Source organism: Lontra canadensis, unplaced genomic scaffold, assembly GCF_010015895.1.
Source record: "Lontra canadensis isolate GAN:19392208 unplaced genomic scaffold, GSC_riverotter_1.0 scaffold2, whole genome shotgun sequence".
Lineage (NCBI taxonomy): Eukaryota > Metazoa > Chordata > Mammalia > Carnivora > Mustelidae > Lontra > Lontra canadensis.
This window is the reverse complement of record NW_022630996.1, coordinates 8226935-8254639: the sequence shown is the minus strand read 5'-3', so window position 1 is coordinate 8254639 and position 27705 is coordinate 8226935. Positions and strand designations below refer to the sequence as shown.

General features: G+C 35.9%; 1 protein-coding gene across 4 annotated transcripts in view; it reads left to right on the top strand.

Moving 5' to 3' along the window:
- TRIM24 (tripartite motif containing 24) overlaps positions 1 to 27705 on the top strand; it is a 93193-nt gene that overhangs the window by 27918 nt on the left and 37570 nt on the right. For all 4 annotated transcript variants that reach the window (XM_032868328.1, XM_032868318.1, XM_032868308.1 and 1 more), the window contains exons 2-4: positions 8804 to 8922; positions 16839 to 16986; positions 23436 to 23568. In XM_032868328.1, the coding sequence (XP_032724219.1) occupies positions 8804 to 8922; positions 16839 to 16986; positions 23436 to 23568 (400 nt within the window). The remainder of the gene's footprint in view (positions 1 to 8803; positions 8923 to 16838; positions 16987 to 23435; positions 23569 to 27705) is intronic.

The window sequence follows — 27705 nt, the reverse complement described above, 5'->3', positions numbered from 1 at the left end:
ATTAAATATGTTTAAGAGCTTCATACATTACTTTTGTCAGGTTGAGGAAATTTCCTTCTGTTTCTAGAGTGCTTAAAGTTTTTATGTTATATGGGTGCTCAATTTTTCAAGGATAATCATTTAACTTTTTCTCCTTTATTTTGTTAATATAATGAATTAGTTTAATTAATTTGAATGCTCAACCAGCCTTGTATTTCTGTAATAAACTTAACCACGGTGTGTTATCCTTTTTATATATTTCTGAACTTGGTATTCTGATATTCTGTTAATGATTTTTGTTCATCTTTGTTCATGAGACATACTGATCTCTACTTTTCTGTCCTAGTATTGACTGCAACTGATTTTAGTATCAGGGCATTACAGGCCTTATAAAATGAGATGAGAAGTGTGTTCTTTCTCTGTTTTCTAAGAGTTGTGTAGAGTTGATATTCTCTTCATTAAATGTTTGTTGAATTTACCAGTGGATCCTTCTAGAGATAGGCTTTTTTCTGTGGAAAGTTTTTAAGTACAAAATCAGTTTCTTTGATACAGGGCAATTCCATTTTTCTGTATTTTTAAGATTTTAGATAATTGTGTCTTTCAGAAAATTAATACATTTAATCAAGTTGATCACAATAATCCTGTACTACTTTTTTAAGGTCCACACTATCTGTACAGTGACCTCTATTTTTCTTATTATTTTTTTGATCAGTCTAGCTAGAATATTAATTTTAACAACCCTCTCTCCCTCCCTACCTGACTTCAGCTTCATTGCCTTGTTTTCCTTTATTCCCATTTTCTTTTCTTCTCCCCATACCCCAGTAGTTTCTACTCATTATTTCCTTCATTCTACTTTCTTTGGGATTAATTTGCAATTCTTTTTCTAAATTCTTGACATGGAAGCTTCCTAGATCATTGATTTTTTTTTTTTTAATGCGTTTCTTCATTAACATGGAAATCAGTTGTTTAGTTTCCACAGATTTGGAGATTTTCCAGTTCTGTTTCTAATTTCCAAGTTTATCTCATTGTGGTCATGGAGTGGATTGTGTGTATATTTAGTTCTTTTAATTTATTCATATTTGTTTTGTTGCCCAGCATATGGTATATCTTGGTAAATATTCCAATCACACTTGAAGGATATATATTCTGCTAATGTTGGGTATTCTTTAAACATCAATTATATCAAGTTATTTGATTCTTTTGTTCAAGTCTTTTATATCTTTCTAAGTCTATGTCTTACTGATTTCTCAGAGGAAAGTTGAAACCTCTATCATGTGGATTTGTCTGTTTTTCTTTTCAGCTGTATCAGTTTTTACATTGTGTTATGAACCTCTGTTAATTAAATGCCTGTGCATTTAGGATTTATACTGTCTTTGTAAGGAATTGACCTGTATATTATTATACATTGTCCCCAAATTGTATCTGTTAATGGTTCTTGTTGTGTTGTGTACTCTGATATTATTATAAAGTCCTCCAGATGTTATAGGCTTATTGTTGAATGTGTATCTGTTTCTGTCCTTTGATTTTTTTTTAAACTATGTATGTATTTAATTGGGTTTCTTGTAGGTAGTATTTAATAAGGTCTTTTGTTATATACATGTGTATGTATGCTTAAGTAGGAAGCCATCGGTGGTATTGATAGCACCATGGACAGAGCATTATTTTGTACTGTATAGATCCTCTACTTTTTTTTTTTTTAATAGATTTTTATTTAGGGGCGCCTGGGTGGCTTAGTGGGTTGGGCCTCTGCCTTCGGCTCAGGTCATGATCCCAGGGTCCTGGGATTGAGCTCCGCATTGGGCTCTCTGCTCAGCGGGGAGCCTGCTTCTTCCCTTCCTCTCTCTCTGCCTGCCTCTCTGCCTACTTGTGATCTGTGTCTGTCAAATAAATAAATAAAATCTTAAAAAAAAAAAAGTTTAAAAAAATAGATTTTTATTTATTTGTCAGGGGGAGAGAGAGAGCACAAGCGGGCAAAGTGGCAAGAAGAGGCAGAGAGAGAAGCATGCTCCTCACTGAGAAAGGAGCCCAATACGGGACTCGATCTCAGGACCCTGGCATCATAACCTGAGCCGAAGGCAGTGGCTTAACCGACTGAGCCACCTAGGCGTCCCTAGATCCTCTACTTTTTAAAACTCCAGTGGATGTTGAACTATAGATTCCTGATTGGTGGTGATCCATTGCATGGTCCTAGCATTCAACTCACTTGTGTCTCTGATTCACAGTGTTTAATAAGAGACTTTAAATCCACATACGTCTCTTTTGTGGAGATGAGTAGTCACAGTTGCCAATCATTCTTGGTACTTAATGTCAAAACAGAAACTCTGCATTATGCTTAGGTTTAGAAACTAAAACTTCACAAAAAGGAGATAGCAGATAATATTCATATCTCAGAACCCAAAAGCTGTAAACATTTAATTTGTAGAAAAAAGAATAAGACCAGTAGGTTCATTTTAATTCTACGTGCTTTTATAAGTGTATAATTTTACGTGCTTTTATAAGTGTATAATTTCATAAGTGTATAATCCTGTGACTCCTGTTTTTTAACCTTATCCATGTTTCATGATTTCATTTACAAACATAGAAATTTACATTTAGACAGATAATGAACATAAAACTCCGATAGTCCTTTTCCTTTAAAATGCAGAAAAATATAATACTGAAGTATCATTTCAATAAATGGGTGATTTCCTTGTTTAGCTTCTTCCCAGGACATTCTCCATATTCTTACTTTTAGTATCACTTAAGAGAAGCAATTTATAGCATTTATGAGATCCATTTGTTTTACTCTTTCTTTTAATTATAAAGTTGAGTTCCTGCTTGTCTTTTGGATTTCAACTTTTCCCATTCCAAAAATGGGAGTTGAATTGTTTTCACATTATTCCCAGTCTTCCCAGAATAGTGTGTCAAAGGAATCACTTCCTTCATATAGGTGTCAGCTGTTTACTGTATGATATGCAATGTCTGGTTTTTCTTATACTCATAAATCGTGAGCTTAGTATGAAGTTTGGGTAGAGACACAAATTTAAGATACACTCGACATTTAGTCCCCATTGTTACTTTTATTTATGTATTTGTTTTCCTGTTGTTACTTTTAGGTAGAGGTGCATTTATGGCTCTGAAATCATATATAGCATTAGTAGAGCGTAGTTTGAGGGAATCAGACAAATGAGGTCATACTGATCCTTTCAGAAGGTATCCCTTAGTACCTGATTTTAGTTGGAAGGTACAAAGTTTGTAATGCACAGGTTTATCAGCCTGACATCAGTGGGCCCTTTTTATACATTTATTCATATAATCCTTATTACAGTCCTGCCTCATATTTGTTCTAATGAGTGTGAAGCATTTAGCACAATAACTGGAACACAGCAGACTCTCAATATGGTCACCATTATCATTTACTGTTGTTTTACAGAAGAGGAAATAGAAGCTCAAAAGGATTTAAGGGTTATAGAGCAATCAATAAAAGGAACAACCTAGTTCTATATTGTTTTAAACTCCATATTCTCTTTTTATTTAAATGAGTTCCATGTAGAATGTGTACAAGATGTGTCATTAGGCAGGATTCAAATCCCACATTTGCCACTTAGTAGTTTTATGACCCTGGGCAAGTGATGGTGGCCAGTTTTCTGATCTGTAAGATGGGGATAATATTTATTGATTTGCCAGAACTGGTTTGCTCTGAGGGTTACTAGACATCTAGTAACTAGTCTAGAGTTAGAAGAGAGCTCTGACAAAAGCCAGCAGGTCTTTCACTGGGCCTCTGGTCTCATTTGCACCCATTCATTTCCCCTTGCTTTTAGGCCTTGGGAACAGTTTAGTTTAGGAACAATGGATGGTTTGAAGTCAGTACTGGAGAGGAGCTGCTGCTTCTTTTCTCTTTCCTCTAGCCACTCTCCAACTTGTGTGCTAATCATTCCCTTGGCTTTTCTTTATAATTATCTATGTATGCTTTCCTATTTAATATTTTATTTGGATTGTATTTGGATTTTTGAACTTAAATGGCCAATATTCTTCTAGCACTTCCTTTCTTCACTCAACATAATATTTTTTGGGATTCAGTCATGTCGATGACTGTAGGTTAAGTGGATTGATTTCATTGCTGTATTTTATTATTCAAATATATCACAGTATTTTGTTTCTACTGTTGATGGACATTTGGATTGTTTCCAGTTGTGAGCTTTTATAAGAAATGCTGTGATGAACATTCTTGAACATACCTTCTCATGCTGAAGTATAAGAGTTTCTCAGTGTTGGAATTGTGAATCATATGGTATGTGTATTATTAAAGGAGTTTATCACTTACCAAATACTTACTGAGCACTATGCCAGGGATTAATTCATGGACTAATATCCTGTCTATCAAAATGACATGATCTTTTGACCCATGGTTTTCTAAACATATTTGTAAAGTGTAGCAGTACAGAGCCTGGACTTGGGTCAGTCAGCCAAGGGTTCAAATCATAATTCCAATGCTGTGTGACCTTGATCAGATTACCTGGAGTTTCTGATCTGTTTCCTCATCTTTATGAGGATAATGCAGTACATATAAGGAGAACATTGAAGAAATGTTAGTTCATTTTAGGGTGTTTTTGTTCTTTTTTTTTTTTTACTTTATATTTTGAAATAAATAAAAATAGATTGATGGGAATTTACAGAGCGATCTAAGGTACCCAGTTTTTCCCAATGATTACATCTTCTGTATCTAGTACAAATCAAAACAAGAAAATTAGCACTGATAAAATAGTGCCTATAGTTCTTTGCCATTTTATCACATGTGCAGATTCATATATCCATCATCACAATCAAGATACTAGCATTCTTGTTTTATTCCATCATCACCAAAGCTCTCTTTGTAGTCATATCTACCCTTTCCTTTCCTCATATTCCATCCCTAAATTCAGGCAAAGCACTAATTATTTTCCATCTCTACAATCTTATTTTGAGAATGTTATGTAAATGGAATCATTCATAAGTGGCCTTTTGAAATTAGCTTTTTTACTCAGAATGATAATCTTCATGTGTTTTGCCCATTTTCTAATGGGATGTTTGTTGTTTTCATTGTTGAGGTTTGAGGGTTCTTTATATATGGTGAATCATTTCTCAGATCTGTGCTCTTCTAGTTCCTTTCCTTTTCCACATAAATATTGGAATAACATTGTCTATACTTAAAAAGTATATACTTACTTGCTTAGGATTTTGATAGGAATATACTGGTCTGTAGGTCAGTTTGGAGAGAATTGACATCTTTACTGCAGTGAATCTTCCAATCCATGAACACAGTATATCTCTCATCAGCATTTTGTACTTTGAGTGCTAAGATGCTTTTACACATCTGTCAAAAATGAATTGGCCCTACTTGTGTGGATCTATTTCAGTTGTCCTGTTTTATTCATCTTTGTCTATCTCTTGATCAGTAACAGACATTCTTGATTATAGGAGCTATGTAATATCTTGAAATTAGAATAGTTCCTCTTTCTTGTTTTCAGTATTGACTTAGCTACTATTGTACATTTGCTTTTCTATATAAATTTTAAAATCTTGTTTATATCTACCAAAAAATGTTGCTGGGATATTTGGAATTGTGTAAAAACCACAGCTCTCATTAAGGAGAATTGGCATCTTTACTACACTAATTACCCCTATCCATGAACGCTGTGTGTGTCTCCATTTATTTAGATGATTTTTGTTTGTTCGCATCAGCATTTTATAGTTTTCGGCATATAAGTTCAATACATGTTTTGCTAGGTTTACACCTAAGTGTTTTGGTTTGTTCAGAGCCAATTTCCAAATGGCTTTTCAAATTATCTCATACTGGGTAGGTCATGGTAGTTTGTACTTTTTGAGTAATTTGTTTTACTTACATTGTTAAATTTCTGTGACTAGTGTTAGTATTCCTCTATTATTCTTTTGATACCTATATCATCTGTAGTGCTATTCCCTTTTTTTATTCTTTGGTAAATTGTGTCTTCTCCTTTGCCATCTTCAGTCTTGCTAAAGCTGTGTTAACTTTATTGGCCTTTTCAAATAATCAGCTTTTTGTTTGATTGACTTCAGTTATCAATTCCATTAGTCTCTGCTCTTATATATATTATTTTCTGTCCTCTGTAAGATTGAAATTGAATAGTCCATGTTTCTTATGCTGCCTCCCTTAACATCTGGAAGAGGAGGGCCTCCTCCTTACCACTGGTGGATGGTGTTGAAGTCTCTTGCTACATTTTGATACCTCCCTTGGTAATGGGGGGGGGGGGCATGGGTGTCTGTTCAACACTTCCCATTGTTCTTCACTGACCTATGTAAGGAGTGGGGACAGAGGTTACTGGTAGGCAGTAGTAAAAGTTCTGAGTATCCACTGGTCTTTTTCTAACGCCAACCCAGCACAGAGGTAGAGGAGTACCGCATTACTGTCCTGGAGGGGCAAAATTCAGGCTTTTCCCATGATCTCCACTAATACTGCAGGGGACCAAATTAGCGCCCAGTAAAGATGAAAGCCACAGCTCCCTACCAGTCTTCTCTGACAGACACAGCAGTGTGTGGTTGGGGGTACTTGGTTTCTACTTGGCCAGGGTGGAAGTCTAGGCTTCCCACTGGACCTTTGCTGGTGGGAAAAAGAGCACACTTTTATCTGTTGTGTTTGGCTGGAGTAGAGCAGTTATTGTCTAAAAGTTTTGTCTTGGTGAGCTGCCCATTTCCTGGTCCTTTGGATAAATAGAGCGGGTTTCTGTGGGATTTTTTTGTTTATACCTGTTGATGTACATAGGATGGTGATTTCATGACTGCCTACTTTGGAATATATGAGGCTAAAAGAAAATCCAGTGAACTCATTACTGTGTCGCTCCTCGGGTCCTGAGGACTCTAGCTAGTCTGCTGCCTTCTCTCTCTCTTTCAGTCTTCTTATGATTGTTTTGTATAGAACACCTAGAGGTTTTAGCTGTATTATTCTAGAGGAATAAGGAAAAATATGTTTATTCAATCTTACTCTTTCGTGAAATGCTTTGTCACATACTTTGCAGATTGTTGTTATTAATTCATTGTTAGTAGCACATATTAGGTATATCTTTCCCAGGTTGGGCATTGTCTTGTCACTTTCTTCATGTAATCTTTTGACTAGCTGTAGTTCTGATCGTAAATGAAATCAAATTCATTAATCTTGCCCTTAATCTCTTGGTTTTTGTTTCTTTAGAAATTTATTCCCGCTCTAAGGTTACACAGATGTTCTCTTATATTTCTTTGGAAAGTTACAATGTTCATAATCTTTTGAAAGAACTATTGTTTTTAATTGGGTAACGATCTAATTCATCCCCCTCCCATTTTGGAGAACTATAGCACCCTGAAAAGTTCATCCCTTTTCGCATTGATCCCTAGTGCCACATCTATCCTGTATAAAATGTACTTAAATATGAGCCTATTTCTGGTATTGTGTATGTGTATTCTGTTCTACTTTTTTTTATCCTTACATAAATTTTACACCATTTTAATTACCGTAGCTTTAGAATAAGTCCTTCACTTGGTAGGCATATCCCCCAGCTTGTTGAAATTCCTGTTAGGATAATTAAAATTGCATTGAATCTATAGATGCATTTGGGGAGAATTGGTATCTTTTACCATTGTGAACATGGTTTTTCTTTACTTAGATATATTTTAACATCTCTAAATACAACTTAACATTTTTCTCCACAGTGACCTTATATATTTAAAACAATTATTTCCGAGTACCTGGTATATTTTTGTTATTGTTGTAAAATGGGTTCTTTAATTTTAAAAATTTGTTTTTTGCTTGTATATACAAATGAAATTGACCTTTGGATTACTTTATATTCATTCTTATACATTTCATTTTACAAAAAAATGTACCTGGGAACTTTATCACAGTCTCCTTGGTAGAAATTAGAGCATCAAGTGAATATTAGATTTTTAAAATTTTAATCAATTTAGATTTTAATTCATTAATTAGTTACTACTTACTGTTTTACCAAGCACTATGAAAGATTATTCTCCCCACCCCAAGACACATATTTGCCCTTGTTAAAGGAAACACAATAGTGTTTCTTAATCTCACATGGAGATTTTAGGCAAAACAAGTAGGTTTGTACTCCCCTTTCAGAAATCCTAATTCTGTAGGTGCAAAGAAAACTGGAAGTCCCTTTTTAAAAACTCCACACGAGATTTTGAAAACCACTGCCAAGGGGAGTTGCTAATGATAAAAGAACAGCCCATGGGGTTATTAGAGGGGCATCTCATTTAAAATAATGAACTTTTATTCATTATTAAATAAACTAGGTGTGGGATATATCTGTATGTGTACATACATGCATACATATAATCCACATATATATATAAACTGGATTGCTTTGTGTTAAGTAATAATAGATAGGACTTTGAAGAAAGTGGGCATTGTAAAAAAACCCAGTTACAGTTTGAATGAGATGTGCTTGTTTGGTGTTTAGCGTATTTGTATTAAAACTTGGGATGAGAGCTCATGGATATAGAGAACAAATTGGTGGTTGCCTGAGGTGTAAAGGGTCATGGGTGGATGAAAGAATGAAGAGGGTCAAAAGGTACAGATTTCCAGTTATAAAATGAGTAAATCATTGGGTTGTAATGCACAGCCTGGTGACTGTACTTTATGCTGTATTGCATATTTGAAAGTAACTAGAAGAGTGGATCTTGAAAATTCTTACCACAAGAAGAAAACTTTTGTAACTGTGCATGGTGACAGATGTTAAGGAAACTTAGTGTGGTGGTCATGTTGCAGTTATATACAAGCAATCAAATCATTATGCTATGCAAACCAAAAAAACTTAGAACTCAATTTTGTTTTCCCCAGTTGGAGTCATTCGATGTCCAGTTTGCAGCCAAGAATGTGCAGAGAGACACATCATAGATAATTTTTTTGTGAAGGACACTACTGAGGTTCCCAGCAGTACAGTAGAAAAGTCTAATCAGGTAAGTGTACTAATTAAGTCTTAAACATTTTGCTTCCTCTTAATGAGGTGGCCTGGATTGTTGAAGGACTCTAAAATAAAAGGTGTCTGACGTTGACCATTATGTCTGTCAAATTATGTAATATTTTAAAAGGTAATAGAGTAATGAATAATTCATCTTAATGAATAAAACAGTGCCAATTCAGAAGCCTTGTTTGTACCCCCACCTTCCCTATCCCTTCAGAGAGAAAACTATTATTCTATATTTGACAGTGTCTCTTTGTTTTTTTGTAACTTTACTGTGTATTGACAGATTTTTTTTATTTCAAGCCCCACCTTTTTCATTTTTTTCTGTTTTAATGATGAACTCTATAATGATACATATGAAAAATTCCATGTCTATGATCAGTATGGTTTCTGCATTTTAAGAATGTCTTCTTTTCTGCGTGGTATTTCTTTGAAAGGCTCATTTGGTAATATTGTCCAGGGTGTTGGATTTAGAGACTCAATGGTGCCCACCCCGCCCTGGCATTTCCATAACCCACACGTAGAACATTTCTATTGCCCCTTTAAATCTAAATGTCCAGTCGCTGGTGGGTGAATTATAGTACTCTGGTTGAGGTGAGCTATGATTTAATTCTGTAGTGTACACTAAAGTGTAGTGTATTAGTGTACTTTTGAATCATGATTCATTAATGATTTTTCTAGGCATTTCCTTAAAGTTGGAACATAGTATCTGTGAAGGAACCGAATCTGACAATGGAAAAAAATGTTTATTAACCTAACATGTAAAAATCAAAAAGGTAATGTTTAGGACACTTCAGGAATCACATAGCTAAGTTTCTGTACTTTTCATTTTCAACTTTTTGTTTCATGAGGGAACTGAGGGAATTTAGGGTTCACTTAAAATGAATATAGCCATTACTAACTAAAATATCCCTTTTGGGGGGCACCTGGGTAGCTCAGCTGGTTAGGCAGCCATCTCTTTCTTATGACTCGGGTCATGATCTCAGGGTTGTGTGATTGAGCCCAGTCTGGGCAGGGAGGCTGCTTGGGATTCTCTCTCTTTCCCTCTCCATCTGCCCTTACCCCCTTCCATCATGCACACATCGGTTTGCTTGCTCTCCCTCAAAAAAAAAATTTTTTTTAAATACTGCTTTTGTTTCAAAAATATCCATAGTTCATCAGAGGTCAAAACAGGGCTTGGTGCAGGGAATAAACTTTCTAGTTGTGAAACTGGTTTTAAAGCATGAAAATGTAATTATTTATGTGAGCTACAGTGTCAAGTACTTAATACCTCTGAAAGTTCCCCTGTGAATACCAGTGATTTTTTTGTCTTCTAGAGTGTCAGGTCACTTTGCTTCATATGTGATTATATTTATACTAGATATACTTTGTTAGTCATATCACTCACTCATGCTTCATCAGATGAACTCTAGCAGTGCATCTGAATGCTCAATCCAGAAAATTCAAAAGCAAAGCAACATAAATCATTAACAGGATGGAGTTAAGATCCTATATGAATTGATGGTGATAAGAGATGAGTATTGAAGGGATTCTAAGCTAAAGGACAAATTTAAGAGGCTGCTTTATGCCTCTGCATAATCAGTTTTGGTAAGTTTACTCAGTTTTTTCCACAAAACATAACAGGAAGAAGTTATAAATTAAACTAGAGATAGTCCAAATTGACATCTTCATTTTAGGTAAGTGAGGATAGTAAGGTTGTTAGATATGGTTCAGGAATAGGGTACTTGGAGGTATATTTGGGAATGAAGACAAGAGAGGTGATAATGAGGGATGAAGGAAGCACTAGGTAAGAGGTAATGAGAGGGGTGCCTGGGTAGCTCAGTGGGTCTCTGCCTTCTTCTCGGGTCATGATCTCAAGGTCTTAGGATCGAGCCCCAGCTCTCTGTTCGGCAGAGAGTCTGCTTCCCTCTCTCTCTGCCTGCCTACTCTCTGCCTAACTCTGTCTCTCTCTCTGTCAAATAAATAGATAAAATCTTAAAAAAAAAAAAAAAAAGAGAGACGTACTGAGAATTGAGTTGAACTAGCCTGGTAGCAATGAGAGGGGAGGGTTTGATATACGTGCTTGGGTGTGGAGGTGAGAGGGATCTCACTAACAGGATGTTGGTGCTTTTCACAGAGAGAAAGGAGGTAGCAAAGTAGATAGAGAATTGGTTTTGAATATGATTGAGTTTACCTATAAGATTAAAGTAATGTCACTTATATTCAGACTGGAACTCAGGATAGTTTATAGCTGAAGGAAAAACTTCTCATTACAGATAAGTTTAAGCATTACAAGAGAAGGGATGGTTTCACATAATGGACTCCCATATACGTTACCTTGCTTAATAGTCGTAAACTCGTTTTATGTTTAACCTGACACTCCCTTCCCCCCGACAGACACACACTATATTAAGTTGAAGTTATTCCCAGGCATTATATCATCTAATCCATAAATCTTTCAGTACTTCTATAGGAAAATATTTTTTAATAAACATAACCACCGTATTTTCATATGTAAAAGAAATTCACAGTAATTCCTTAATATCATCAAACATCCAGTGATAATGCTCTAATTATGGTTTCTTTTTTTAAAATAGTGGTTTTTGTAAAGATCCAGTAAGGCCTACACAGTGCATTTGGTTGATTTGTCTCAACCCTGTCTTTTAATTAATCTCAAATTATCCCTTTACTTCACTGGCTTTCTTTTTCCTCCCTTTTCAACATATCTGATAGATAAACTGGGTGTTAATCCTATACAGTTAGCCTTATTCTGCCTTTTGCAGGCCATCTTCGTAAAGTCATTTAACATACTTCTCTGTATCCTGCATTTTGTGTACATTGGCAGTAAAAATGTAGAGGCTGGTTTAGTTTCAGGTTCCATTGCGTGAGAGAATACTTTGATCCATATGTCTGTGTGGAGGCATAGGAGTTTGGTTGTCTTTCTCTTTCCTGATGTCAGTGGCCATTAATGACCATTGCCATGCTCCCATATTACATTACAGCCTTGGAAAATTATGACAGTCTCATTCTGTCATGCCCCAATATTTCTTAACTGGAAGAGAAACAGAAGGCTTCCTTCATTATTCTTTGTTATAAAGGAAAGGTAGGTTAAACACTTGATTCTTTTCCTTTAGTTGCTAATTTTTAGAGTAGTAACTTAGTTTCTTAGCATTCTTCAGAGGTTGACTAATAAGTGGTGTGTGTGTCATGAATTCATGGATTTTTTTTTTTTTTTTTTTGACAGATCAGAAGTAGGCAGAGAGGCAGGCAGAGAGAGAAGAGGAAGCAGGCTCCCTGCCGAGCAGAGAGCCTGATGTGGGGCTCGAGCCCTGAGATCATAACCTGAGCTAAAGGCAGAGGCTTAACCCACTGAGCCACCCAGGCGCCCCAAATTCATGGATTTTTAACATAAAATGTGTTACAGTAATTGTTGTTACTGATGCTCCACTTGTGCCATCTTGGCAACAGGAGCCTCACATTGATTCCCCAGTCATTCTGATACAATCGCAATCATCACTGCTGTTCCCCTGCTTTCTGTTTTGACGTATTGTTAGATGCTTTGGTTCCTTTTGGTCAGATATGATATCTGGAGACCGCAGTATACGTGTGGGGATACTCCTCACCATTGGGCTGGTCATTTTTCTAGGCCTTGCAGGAGAATGATTTAGCAAACACTTTTTATTGAAAAAAGAGAGTGCCTACACTTACTGTGTTGAACACTGCGTGATATATAGAATTTTCAAATCCTAAAATTATACACCTGAAACTAATATAACACTATGTTAATTACACTTGAATAAAAAAGAATAAACAAGTCCATCTGTCTTGATCTTGAATTTAGGCCACATAGTATCTCTTGGGGCTCAGGCAAGATTCCTCTCTAAGGCATCTTTTTATTAAGAAGCTCATCAGTCAGGTATCTGAGTGGCTCAGTTGGTTAAGCAACTGCCTTCAGCTCAGGTCATGATCCCAGAGTCCTGGGACCGAGTCCTATATTGGGCTACCCCTATTCTGCGGGGACCTTGCATTTCCCTCTCCCTCTGCCTGCCACTCCCTCTGCTTGCGCACGCTCTCTCTGTCTTTCTCTTTGTGTCAAATAACTAAAATCTTAAAAAAAAAAAAAAAAAAAAGAAGAAGCTCATCAACCTCAAACACGTGGAATTATTATTATAATAGAATCTCTGGAATCTTTATTAAGTGTCAGGGAAAGGGATAAACAGAATACAAGGTGATAGAAAACTATTAACCTTAGTAAGGAAACTAGTGTTTTTAAGAAGGCTAGGATTTTAGAAAAGTAATGGATGCAGATTTTTAACAGAAAAGCAACCTAGTTTAGTATTAATGGTCAAAATGTGTTTACCAAGTGAACAAATTTCTGGAGCAAAAAATGTGAGAAATGATCCCAAAAGTTCAGGCAGCAAATGGCTATTATCTACACCAAAAAACCCTGAAACTGCATCCCCCTAGTGCCAGAACCACCAGATGATAGCGTAAAAATTCAGTGTATAGATATTTGTTCTATATGATGCCAAATGTCCAACTGTCATGTTTTGTTCCTGTTATATTTCCACCAAATAGATAATAATTTGACCTGGTATGCTACAGAGTATGTGAGAAATTAGGGTTGTAGCCATGCCTTCTGGGCCATCCCATAAGATGACCAGGATCATCTCCAGTGCAGCAAGTCTTTGAGGCTCTATCTTGACCCTGCTGAGGATCACAGAAGGCTCCCCTTTTCCCTTCCCTTCCCTGCCCTGACTGTCATTTGAACAGCACCGAAGAAGACTGATAACCCGCTCAGTTATCAGGAGAGTTGTGGATCTGCTGAAAATTCAAATTCAGCAGAGGGGATCAAATCTGTGATTACTAAATGTGGATGTGTTCCCACCCCTAAGCAAACTGAAAGCCTGACTGGATGCTCATGAGAAGTTACTGAGGGAGGATATAACATCTATCTCTAAGATTCCAGTAGCTAGAAGACCTTAAGAAGAGAAATAGATTTCATTTGGCTCAATAGTGCACTCTCCAAAGTTAAAATATGCTTCTGTATGAGGTAATGGGTGCCTAATTGTTGATAATATACAAGTAGCAACTGTCTAGGAAGGAAAAAGCAAATACACCACAAGTATATATTGATATTTATAAGTCCAATTTAGATTTGTAGATCTTACTTTTTTAATTTGATGTTTATCTCACTTGTCTGACATTGGAAATCTTAGTTCTCAATTACATTGACATAATTATTTATTTTCTCCAAATATATATAATTACGTTATAGGGTATATCATCAGTTTTGGTATAATCAGGAGCCCTCTTAATTCTTAAGAATTAACTAGATATAAACTTGTTCACTGAAAGGATAAGTAAAAAAATACTTAAAGTATCATATGGCAACTATAAAGACGCAGCTCAGAGAACAAAGAGAAAAGGTTGAAATTAGGCAAAGTTAGAGGAAGGGTCTTGTGGAACATCAGCTCAAACATCTGAAGAGAGGCAGTGCTGTTTGTCCCATATTGGTGTCTGAGTGTTTGGCCTTGGGATCACCGACCTCAGAGGAGCAGGAGTAGGACTGTGGTGTCATTATCTCCAAAGCTGATTCCATGAGGATTGGAAAAACTGCAAACTAGAGCTAAGTGCTGCTCCCAGGGTGAAGTAGCATTGATTGGCATGATGTTCACAGAAAATGCAAGCAGATAGCAAGACAACTAAGATGAAGTACCTTCTTCCCTCTGGCATTGCAGTCTCCCTCCAGCACCATCTGTTGTTAGAATCTAATGTTGAACCAGGTCATAAAGCATAAATACGGTTTGCAGAGTAAGAGTAAGGAAGAATAGAGTTGGGACTGAAAGTAGAAATTATAGTGCTGTTTCTGTCAAAATAGAAAGCAAGGAAGACAGCAATCACTGCATGTATGCACTGGAGATAGTCAATCAAATCATAATTTTTTCCAAGTTTTTATTTAAATTCCAGTTAGTTAACATGCACTGTAATATTTCGAAGTTACTTGAAATAAATAATTCTTTGAAGTTAAGCCACCCACTTGATAGGCAGATTCATTTGTTTCATTTGCTTTTGGTTTTTAGGGATTTAACTTTTTTAATTTAAGTTTGTAGGACTACATATAAAACATTCCTATAGTTCTAAAGTAAAATCCATAAAACACAGTGTGTTGAGAACTCAAATTTCTATCACTGTTTAATCTACCCATATACCTTATTTCTTCTCTACCCTATAGGTAACTATTTATTTTCCTTCATTCTTTCATTTAAAATATTTTATGTATAATTTTAAGTAATTTTATATTATTTAAGAAATATTAGCAAATGTTATGTCACCCATCTCCATCTTTCTTAGAAGAACAGTAGCATGATATGCTTGTCCACTTTTCCTTTTTCATTTTACCTCATATACTGTAGATACTTTATTCTTTCTTGTAGCATAGTGTGGAGATTAAATTTTAGGTGATATCCTTAAAGACAAGATAGTTGAAGCTAAGGGAATATGGACGAGACATCCCCAGATCTAACAAAAATGTACAGAATTGAAGGAGGAAGGTGGGGGTGGGTTCCAGAGGGCAATCAGGGAGATAAGAGGATCTGGAGGTATCAAGGAATCTGAAGTAGGAAGTAGGAGTCAATAATGTTAGAAACGTTAGCTGATAAGAGCTGAGAAAAGGCAGTGTTTGAATTAATGAAAATGTTATCTAGGTATTTGGAATTTGGCTACCATAAAGTGCTAACTGAGGGGGATTTTTTTTTTTTCCGCCAGCTACGGAAGATAACATGAGGACTGCTTACATGTAACTTTAATATCTTTTCTCAGAGAAGAGTGCCACCCTCTGCACAGTTACACAAACTGGCAACAGAGGAGCTGTCCCTCCTTCACCTCCCATGTCCAGGGCATCCTCTGAACCAGTTTTACCATCAGTCTTCCTCATTCATTCCCACTTCCACCTAAACCACTGGAAAAAACCTCTTGTCTCTGCAGAAAGTACTTGCCCCTTTTATAATCTGTTCTCTATATTACAGTGACAGTGATTTTTAAAACTGCACGTCTGGCCATGTCACTTACTAAAAAGCTTTTAGAAGACTTCTTCAGACAAGGACCCAGATGGCCATGTGATCATGCTTGATCCGGCCCTCTGCCTGCCTTGTCCCTAGCTGCTTCTCTTGCCAGTCTTCCCTTGATCTCTACACTTCAGTCATACTTTCTGTCAGTTCTTTGAACCTGCTGTACTCTTCTTGCCAGAGGCTTTTGTACATGGTGTTCTCTCTGCCTAGAAGTCTTTTCATCAGTAATTGATGACTCAACTTTCATATCTTAGTATTAATATGATCTCCTTAGAGAAAGCCTTGCCTGGGTAATCTCTGCTTTCTCCAACACTCCAGCCCCATTAAAATGAGATCAGTTTCCCCTATCATGTACTTTTATAGCTTCTCATACCTTTCCTTTATAGCACTTCTCAGTTTGTAATTACATATTGGTGTAATTCTTCCACTAATGTTTGTGTGCCTCACATTTCATCTCAGCACGACTCAACAAAATCTGTTACTAACCGCACTTTAAAGATGAGCATTCTAAGTAACCCGCCCAAGACTACCTAGCTAGTAAGTGTGGAATGGGGATATGAACCCACACTCCCATCTGTGAGACCCATGGTATCATAAGAGCAGGAACCACATTTGCTTTTCCACATTGTTAATCCTCAGCACTTAGCATTGTGCCTGGAATATTTGATCTATTGAGTGAAGGACAATACCATATTTCCATTTCATATGCTTATAATTTAAAACATGTCAGTTTAAATTTATACACACTGTTAAGATAACTGTGATAGAGCAAGTATGATTTGTCTATCATTTTTATATGACTAATTGTTTGAACACCTTTTCCTTTTTCTTAAAACTTAATGTGACTTGTTTCTCTTACTAGGTGTGTACAAGCTGTGAGGACAATGCAGAAGCTAATGGGTTTTGTGTAGAATGTGTTGAGTGGCTCTGCAAGACCTGCATCAGAGCTCATCAGAGAGTGAAGTTCACGAAAGACCACACTGTGAGACAGAAGGAGGAGGTATCTCCAGGTACTAAATTGGTTTTAATCTCTTTTTGTCTCTTTCCATCCCACTCTTCTTTCTCTTCCTGTACTTGACTTTGTTTTGATACAATTGTAAGCATTAAATACACTGTTTTTTAGTACAAGGAGGTCTATATTGTAACTGAACTTTGGAGACTTAAAAATGTTGTTAAATATGAATAGATAGAGAGTCTTTCCGCCTTATATTCATACTCCCAACCCCCTCTTCTGGAAATGCTTGAATTTGGTGTAAATGTATAGCAAATGAAAAAAGAAATGCTTTTTAAACTTCACTTCTCTTACTCTTAAGGTGACAAGAGGTGGGCTTAATAAAAGTTTTATAACTCTTTCCCCTCTGATATTGTTGTGGTAAACCTGGTTCATGATATTTGATATGTAGATAACTAAAGAAGCTCTGCTTTTTATGTAATATACGGTTTCTGTTTTTATTGTATTGCTTATAATGTGAAGTTTACTAATGTATCTTTTATTATAGTAAAATATTGTAGTAAAATGCAAGCAACTTAAAAACTTGCCATTTAAACCATTTTTAAGTGTACCATTCGTTAAGGTGCATTAATGGCATTCACAGTGCTATGCAGCCATCACCACTGTGTGTTTTCAAAGCTTTTTCATTATCACAGAAAGAAACAGTACCTAATAAGTAATAATGCTTATTCCCCTCTTTCCTCTGCCCCTGTGAACTTCTAATCTACCATGTGTCTTTATGACTTTGCTCATTTTGGCAAGTGGAATCATATAGCTTTGTCCTTTGGTGTCTGGCTTGTTTCACTTACCACAGTATTGTCAGGGTTTATTCATGTTGTAATATTTATCAGACTTCCATTTGTTTTTATGGCTTATTAATATATTTTTGTTTAAAAATTACTTTATTGGTTTTAATTCAGGTCAACCAGTGTTTGTATATCTATTCAATATTCCAGTGTTTGTATATCTATTCAATATTCCAGGAACTTTGCTAAGCATTAGAGATGTAAAGTGAATCAAACAGATACTTCTGCCCCACAGAAGCTCTAAGTATGATGAAGGCTACAAACAAATTAGCAATCATAGTTTGGCCTCATAAGTTCTATGGGAGCACATGAAAGAAGCACCAAACTCAGAGTTGGGGATTTAGGTTGGAGACCAAATCTGGGGCTTGAAGGAGGAAAAGAAGTTCATCACAGGAAGGAGAAGGGTGGGGAAAACTGAAATACATGCCCAAATTTCCAGAAGGAGACAGTTGAATGTAGCTAGAGAGTAAGATTCAGGAGGAGGAGGAATAAGAGGAGACCAGGAGTCTAGTGACACGGGAAAAGGGGATATAATTTCTGAGGACACTAATGCGGAAAAGACAAAAAAGAAGACACCGGGTAGAGATTCAGATAAATTGAATAGATAGTGCTAGAAAGAATTCTTTTTTGTGAATTCAGTCATCTGTTGAAAAGTAAAGCAGAGGAAATAGGATGAAAAGGTCAGGAATGTGTGGGATACTTGAAATAACTCTGGTAAAAGAGAGCTCCAGCGTCAGAAGCAGATTGTTCGGTAGCATCCAGGTTACATTTGATGTATAGGCCTTAAAACTTCCTCCATCCCGAGCACCTGGGTGGCTCAGTTGGTTCAGCATCTGCTGTTTGTTCAAGTTGTGATTCCCAGGGCCCTGGGATCAAGTCCCGCATCTGGCTTCCTGCTTCATGGGGAGCCTGCTTCTCCCTCTGCCTCTTTCTCTGTCTGACAGGAATAGGTAAATAAAAACTTTAAAAAAATAAATAAAAAGAAAACTTTCTCCATTGGGCCTCAGCAGTGTGCATGTGGGTATAGAGAAGAATTTAACTTACTTAGGGTTTGGGTTTAGCTGCATACATACACCTTGCAGAAGTTCAGTAGAGTAAGAGGTACAAACAATGCTATTTAGTAAAATGAAGGATTTTTTTTTAACTTTATAAAGGAAATGAAGTTGACAGTGTCAGTTGATAGAGTGGAAGAAATTATTAGAAACCTAGAGATCCTTGAGTTACAGTGAGAGTAGTTAAGAATTAGAAGGTTAGGAAGTAGAAGTTACTAGAGTGGATGTTTGAATTTATGATTATAGAAATGGAATAGTTACGGACAATCAAAAGTCTAGAGTGGGACCATGATGTGAGGAGCTAAAATGGAGTCTAGGTCTCTGGAGATGAGAAAGTCTGAGAGCCTTGTTTTTATGTGGTAATCTATGTGGATTTCTGAATCATCCAGAGTGATGGTGACACTGAAGACTAGGAAGATGACTGAGTTAGGATCTAAATTCTTTGATAAGTCAACGAAGCCCTTAAAGGGGGCTTATGATGTTCTAATTCCCTAAACCAAAAGCTCTATAGTTGCTGTTGAAGAGTAGACACAAACCCAGAATGTCCTAAGCCAACTAAAGATGTATGGTCACTCTATCTACCATGATGCCCAGATGACATGCACACCAAGGAGAAGGGTACAGGGGAGCTGTGAGGATATTCACATTACTGATACTGAGCCATTTTTGCATTGCTAGAATTAATTGCATTTGGTCTTGATGTGTTGTGCTTTTAATAATCTTTTACCATATTGCTAATTTTCTCTAATTATTTTCCTTCTTTCATAAGAGTTTTAAGCATTTTTGCCTGGATTTTGATGGGACTAGATAGTAGGTTATCATCTTGTTTTTATCCACAGAAGCAGCTTTGAAATTTATCTGAATATCCTTTATATATTTTTAGTTCGTTATTTTTAATTCTCCCAGCTTACCCTAATTTTATTTTAAAGTTCTGTTACTAACTTCTTTGACATAAATACTTGATATTTATTTTTATCTTTTGTAGAGTTGTAAGTGTTTAAAGCTTGATATAATCTGCCACTTAGATTTACTATTTTTTAAATATTCTGCGTGTAGGGGGGCACCTGTCTGGTTCAGTGGGTAGAGCATGCAGCTCTTGATCTCAGGATGGTGAGTTCAAGCCCCACATTGGGTGTGGAACCTACTTAATTTAAAAAAACAAAAACAGAAACAAAAAACTAAGTATTCTGCATTTATGATTACCATGCAGTTGAAGATTTATGAATTTTTGCATTTGTTATTTTCCACTTTGGTAGGTTATAAATATAATGATATGGAAAGAAGGCCATGATGTATATTAAATCCGGAAAGCCAAGTTGCTTAACATTTTGGTTATTATGAACTCAAGAATTCATTGAAAGGAAAAAGAAAATGTTCCCATTGCTTGGATATTTTTGTTTCCTGTTTGAACTTTGTAGTTTTATTATCAGAAAATGAGAGTCTGTGAACTCATTCTACGTGCCGACACACATGTAAGGTTTTGTAAATATTGATAGTACAACTGATCTTGAGCAACATGAGACTTAGGGGTGCTGACCCCTGTGCAGTCGAAAATCCACATAAACCTTTGACTCCCCAAAACTTTACTACTAGTAGCCTACTATTGACTAGAAACCTTACTGATAACAGTCAATTAATACATTTCTTTAAAAATTTTTACTGATGTGTTTGGGAGAGGGAGTGTGAGCACGCATACACATGCATGCATGCACACGTGTGAACACGCAGAGAGGCCAGCGGACTCTCCGCTCAGCGGGGAGCTTAACTCAGGTCTGCATCCCAGGACACTGAGATCGTGATCTGATTTGAAGTCAGATGCTTAATCAACTAAGCCATTCAGTTGCCCCAAAACACATTTTGTAAGAAGTGTGTGTGGGTGTGTGTGTGTGTGTGTGTGTGTGTGTGTGTGTGTGTATTGCATACAGTGTTCTTACAAAGTAAGCTAGAGAAAAGAAAATGTTAAGAAAGCCATGAAGAAGAGAAAATACATTTATAGTAGCCATACTGTGTTTGTCAAGAAGAATCCATGTATAAGTGTACCCATGCACTTAAAACCCGTGTTGTTCAAGGTCAACTGTATATGAAATGTCAGATAAATATAAAATTTATATTTTTTAAAAAAGCATAAAATTTCACTATAAGAGAAAAAAAGTTAACGCTTATAATTAGGAAGAAGCCTTTCTAGAAGCAGTTCTCTAAAACTAAAAGATTAATTTTTCTATAAAATGTTTTAAGGATCTACTTGGAAAAATACCATAAACCAAGTCAGATTGGAGAAACTATTTGTAAAATCTTTGGCAAGCAATATATCAAATGTGTCTACAAATTGGTAAGAGAGACAATTGGATGGAAAAGTTGTAGAGTTATGGACAGACCTTTTTTTTTTTTTTTTGAAGATTTTATTATTTGACAGAGACAGACACAGTGAGAGAGGGAACACAGCCGAGGGAGTGGGAGAGGGAGAAGTAGGCTCCCCGCAAAGCAGAGAGCCCGATGCAGGGCTCGATCCCAGGACCCTGGGATCATGACCTGAGCTAAAGGCAGATGTTTAACAGCTGAGCCACCCAGGGGCCACATGAACAGACAATTCTTGAAAGAAATACAAATGATTAATGAATATGAAAAGTTGTTCTATCTCAGTTATTAAAGAAATATGTCCAAAGATAGTGAAATTTTTTTTTTTCCCTACGAGATTGGTGAAGATTAAAAGTACTGACAAAACACTGTTAGTAAAGTAGGTAACAGCCACTCTACACTGGTAAGAGTATGAATTGGTATAATTTTTTGGAAGAAAATGTACTTATGTTTGTATAAATCACTTTTTGACCCAACAGTTCTACTTGGAATTTATCTGTGTAAACATTCAGTGACTTAAACATTTCATATGTTTATTTTAGCATTACCATACAAGATTGAAAAATGAGAAATATTCTAATGTCCACAGCAGAGGTTGTATTCATTTGATGAAATACTATGCAGTTAAATAAGTCGATCTATTTACTCACTAAAAGGTTTCTAAGAGGAGCGCCTGGGTGGCTCTTCAGTGAAGCATCCGACTCTTGATTTGGGGGCTCAGGTCATGATCTCAGGGTCATGAGATTGAGCCCCATGTCTGGCTCCACACTCAGCGTGGAGTGGCCTTGAGATTCTCTCTCTCTGCCATTCCCCCTGCTCGTATATGTGAGCCCTCACACCAGTGCTCTCTCTCAAACTGAAATAAAATAAGAAAGGTATTTAAGAGTTAAGTGAATAGATCTTACAAGACAGTGTGTGTAATAGCATTTTTTAAAATTTTGTAAAACAAAGTACCTACTAATGTATGTAGTTATATATGTAGAAAAACAACCAGAAGAAAACATACCGGGTTATTAATAGTGGTTATTGCTGGAATGTGGAATTATTTCTGAAATGTTTGGGTTTTACCTTTGATTGAGTGAAATAACTGATATTTACTGTTGAAGCAATCATTTGTATTCTGATTTTTTAAAATTTAACATTATAACATAAGCGTTGCTCAGTTTTATTGTCACTCTGGGTAACCATTAAGAAGTTAGTTAAATGGCTGGGGTGGCTGTGTGTCTTAGTTAGTTAAGCATGGACTCTTGATTTCAGCTTGGGTTGTGGTCTCAGTGTCGTGAGACTCAGCCCCCTGTCCTCCATGTTGGGCATGGAGCCTGCTTGAGATTCTTTCTCTCCCTCTCTTCCCACCACCACTTGTGTGCTCTCTCTTGAGAAAGAAAGAAAATTAAAAAGAAGTTACATGGAGAACTATAGTACATAGTATAAACTGATTATTTATGTGTTAATGGGTACCCTCTGTAAGGATTTTTACAAAAGTGGGCAAATAACTTTTTCATCACAGTTTATACATTTTATTAGATTCTCTGAGTTCCATTTAAAACCGTTTCCTCCCATATTTGGAGTAGAAAACATCCAGTTGGTTCGCACTCACTTACCTGGGCTATTTTCTTAAAGACTTAAATTCCATTAAGCATATTTTTAACTACATACTTTGTTTTTCTCTTGAGTTAATTTGGATTTCTGGAAAGAAAAGCATATTTATTTTTTCCTTCTAAAATGCTGGGAATAATTAATATTCTCTTCTTTCTTTTCTTAATTGAAGTATAGTTGACACAATGTTACATAAGTTTCAGGTGTACAACATAGTGGTGTGACAAGTCTGTATAATATGTTGTGCTCACCACAGGCGTAGCTGCCATCTGTCACCAGACAATGCTATTTTAATACACATAAAGACTAGTAGTAGTGATGGTGTCAGAAACTGTTTATGGCTCTTTTGTATCTTTTTTTTTTTTTTAAAGATTTTATTTATTTATTTATTTATTTGACAGAGAGAGAGAGAGGGATCACAAGTAGGCAGAGAGGCAGGTAGAGAGAGAGGCATTAGCAGGCTCCCCGCTGAGCACAGAGCCTGATGCGGGGCTTGATTCCAGGACCCTGAGATCATGACCTGGGCCGAAGGCAGAGGCTTAACCCACTGAGCCACCCAGGTGCCCTCTTTTATATCTTAATGGGTTCGAATTTAAATGAATAATCTAATAATTATATAGTATTCAATTACATTAATTTTCATCCCATTGTTTCTACAGAGGCAGTTGGAGTGACCAGTCAGCGACCAGTGTTTTGTCCTTTTCATAAGAAGGAGCAGCTGAAGCTTTACTGTGAAACATGTGATAAACTGACATGCCGGGACTGCCAGTTATTAGAGCATAAAGAGCATAGGTACTGGCATCTTTAATTATATACTTACATATGTAATTAACTTTATGAGGGATAGAGGACTGCTGGCACCCCAGCCAAATGACAGTTAGCAAAGTTTTGTTTGGCCGGCCGTATGTTGGCTTGTTCCAGGATTTTTCAACTTGGGCACTATTAATATTTGTTGTGGGGGGCATTTCTGCTGTATTGTATGGTGTTTGGCTGCATCTTTGACCTGTATTCACTAGATCCCAGTAATATCCTCCCCGTGTAACGACCAAAAATGTCTCCAGATGTTGCCAGATGCCCTACAGAACAAAATCACCCTGAGTTGAGAACCACTGGCCTACACACTATATGAAAATAAATGGAATTTGTTGCCAAATTGTTGTTTGTAAAATGAGGAGATTTTACATTAAGAAAAAAAAATTTAGATCTTTGGGTTTTTGAGAAAATGGAACCTGTTATGGCTGTGGGCCCCTTGCATGTCAGCATTCAGATGGAATTCATTTTCGTGTTCTGTAGAATGAGGCATGCCTTTCCCAATTCATCATAATTCCTACTGAAGCCTATTTTTAAATCTGACCTCCCATAGGCAATTGAGTTAGCAACCACTGATTTATTTAAAATAGTAGGATTCTGATTGATACAAATAAAATTGCTTAAAATGGTCTAGTCTCACAAACTGATGGTTATCAGAGGAGAGTGAGTGGAGGGATGGATTAAACAGGTGATGGGGATTAAGGTGGGCACTTGTTGTGATGAGCACTGGGTGTTGTATGTAAGTGTTGAATCACTAAATTGTACACCTGAAACTAATACTATTTTACTGTATGGTAACTAACTGGAATTTAAATTAAAACTAAAAAAAAAAAAAAAAAAAAAAAAAAATTCACCTAGAGTTCCAATAATGGCAGACTAGGCAATTTAGACCAAACAGTATCAGTGAGGATAACTAGAAAACCTAGACAAACTATAGTAGGAGTCACTAATAAAAATTTTAGATCTTATTAGTAAAGAATTACTAGATGAAGTTGGAGTGGGGACAGAGTTATGATAGGAGTTTTTTTCCCCATTGAGGCATTTACCATATTGGGGAAAACTTCTGCTAGGCCACAGGGCTGGGAAGATAGAAATTGGAGTTCAGGGGTTACAGTGGTTGAAGGCTTCACCTTGCCTTGATTTGGAATCCTGAAAGTCTACACTATTACAGTAAAGACGAACTAGCTACAAATAGTTCCTGATTGGGACTGAAGTCTTAGCATCAAATTTTTTCAGTACCCAAAGACATTGTAAATGGAAATCATACTGCTGGTGCCCCAAGGCATAAATCCTTCCTGAAGAGAGAAAACATCATCTTCTGCCTTAAATTTATTCAGTAATGAATTTTGCAAAATGGTCTAACACATAATTAGAAGTAATCAAGTATTCTAGAAGATTAAACAATGTGAACAAAACCTAGCAGATACAACAAATAATATAAAAAGACGCTTAGGGCCACATCTTTACATATTAAAGATAAGAGACAAAATAGAAAATTTGAGTAGAGAACTGAAAACTATAAAAAAGAATGAGAACTGAAAATTACTGTAACTGGAATTAACTCATTAGTGGCTATAACAGATTTGGCATAGCGGGAAATGAGAATTAATGGACTAAAAGATAAGTAAGAAAATAGCCAGAATGAAGCCTGGTAAACAGAAGGATGGAAAGTAGAAGAAGTAATACAGGGTGTAACTGGGACCCAAGAAGGAGAGAAGAGAGAGGGAATGGGAAGGAAGCAACATTTAAGGACAGAATATAATGGCTTAGAATATGGTAATACTGAAGAAAGATGTCTAGCCCATATTTAGGAAGCCCCATAAATCCCCCAGCAGGATCAAAAGAAATATTTTTAAAAAGAAAATAATTTATACTCAGTGAAAAATTTTTAAAATGAAGATTAATGAAAGACGTTTTCAGACAAAATAAACTAGAATAATATATCCCCAGTAAACCCTCACTAAAGTATACCTTAGGCAAAAGAGAAATGGTTGTTAATGCATGGTGGAAAGAAGAGTAGTTAAAAAGGTACATATGATTAAATCTAAGTAAATGTTGACTTATGAAACAAATATGTCTTATTGGTGTGTGTCATGTGTGTATATTATACAACAGACATGTTTAGGATATGGAGTTCGTGTTCTAAGATTCAAGAGGGTAAAAAAGTACAAATTAATATTAGATGGTAAGTTCAGAGCTATATTTTGTTATGTTTAGAGTAATCACTAAAAGAATAGTGAAAGTGTCTTATGATTATCAGAGTTAACAGAGAGGGGAAGTGGAATAATTAATCCATCTAAACACAGCCCAAAAAAGACAACAGATGGGCTTGAATAAGGTCTTGGTAAATTGGTAAATCTCTAAGTGTATTTGTAACTATAATAAGTGTAAATGGATAAAATGTTCCAAATTAAAAGATTTCACCCTGGATAAGAAAGAGAATAGAAAATCTGCTGTTTGCTTTTTATAAGAAGAACAACTAAAACCTAAGTATATGGAAAGAATAATGGGAAAAGATGTGCTACACAGACACTAACCAGAGGCATGCTGTTATATCACAGTGCCTTGTTTGAGATAAAGAGGGACACGTTATACAATAGAAGGCTCTCTTCATTTAAAAGATATAACAGTTCTAAATATATATGTGCCCTTAGGCTTAAAATGTATAACAAAAATGACAGAACTTTAAAAAGACAAATCCATATAATGGGAAATTTTAACATACTTTTTTCAGTAATTGACAAAACAAACAGATTAAAAATCAGGATATTTTAGTAAGATTCAAATAACCTAATTAGCAAAGACTGAACATTAGGAGCACTGCACCTAATAATACATATTCTTTTCAAAGAGCAAAAGAAAAAATCTAATTGACTATATGTCAAGGCAATCTTAAATTTCAGAGGGTTAAAGTCATATAAAGTCTTGCATAAACTCAATACAGTTAAATCTAGAAGATAAGAATAGATGAGAAAATTCTCCAAAAACTTGAAAATGAATAAATGAAATTCATATGAAAGCTAAATGTAGCAGTGAGTGATCCCATACTGCAACCTAGACTAGAAGGGGAAAAGTGATTGAGAGAACATGACTGAAACAAATGATGTAACTAGAATATGATGTGTAGAGTAGGTGAGAGTATTATCTCAGTGCCCATTTTCTTTATTATACTGTGATTGAATAATAATACTGTGTGTTTAGGAAATGCATACTGATTATTAGGGTGTTAAAGAGCTATGATGAGTCAATATTTGAAAAACCAAGGTATATAAAGGTATAGGTCTCTGTACCATTGCACATTTAACTTGGAAATTATTTCCAAATAGGCAGTTAGAAATAAATCTAAATAAAGCAGCAAAGAAGAAATCCCAGTGGATATCAGAAAGTATTTTTATCTGAATGATAATGGAAATAATATCCTAAATATATTGTTAAGGCCATGATGAAAGGTAAATATGTATCATGAAATACATATAGTAGATAGTAAGGATAAAAAGTAAATGCACTAAACATTTATCTCAAATTAGAAAAATGAGTATATTAAACCTAAAGTAAGTGGAGAAAAGGGCATAATAAGGATAAGGGCAGGCATTAATGAAGTAAAGTAAAAAATCAGATCATTCTGAAGACTAGTAAATTGACAAATTCCTTTACAAGTGACTGAGAACAGACCCACCTGATGGATGCCAGGAGAAAAAGGGGGCATCAACACATCCCTAAAGGCATTTAAAATTATGAAAAGGATATCTGTCAATAGATATGAAAATTTTAGCTTGAAAGAGGATAATTCTTAGAAAATACGACTTAGCAAACTAGGACACGATAAGCTAGAAAATCAGAATAGCCCTTTAATGTAAATCCATAATTTGTAACTTTCTCACAAAACTGCAGACCCATATGACTTAATTGATGAATCAGCAACATAGGTGTGGTAAAAAAATAACACCTTTAAATGCATACAGCCTTGCAGAGAATGATGAAAGAATGAATTCTCTCCGACTTGTTTTATGGGGAATAAAAATAGAAAATGACAGATTAGTCTCACCCATGAAATGAATGTGAAAATTCTAAGAAATGAAGTAGGAAACCAAATCCAGTAATACTTTGAGTTTCGGGCAA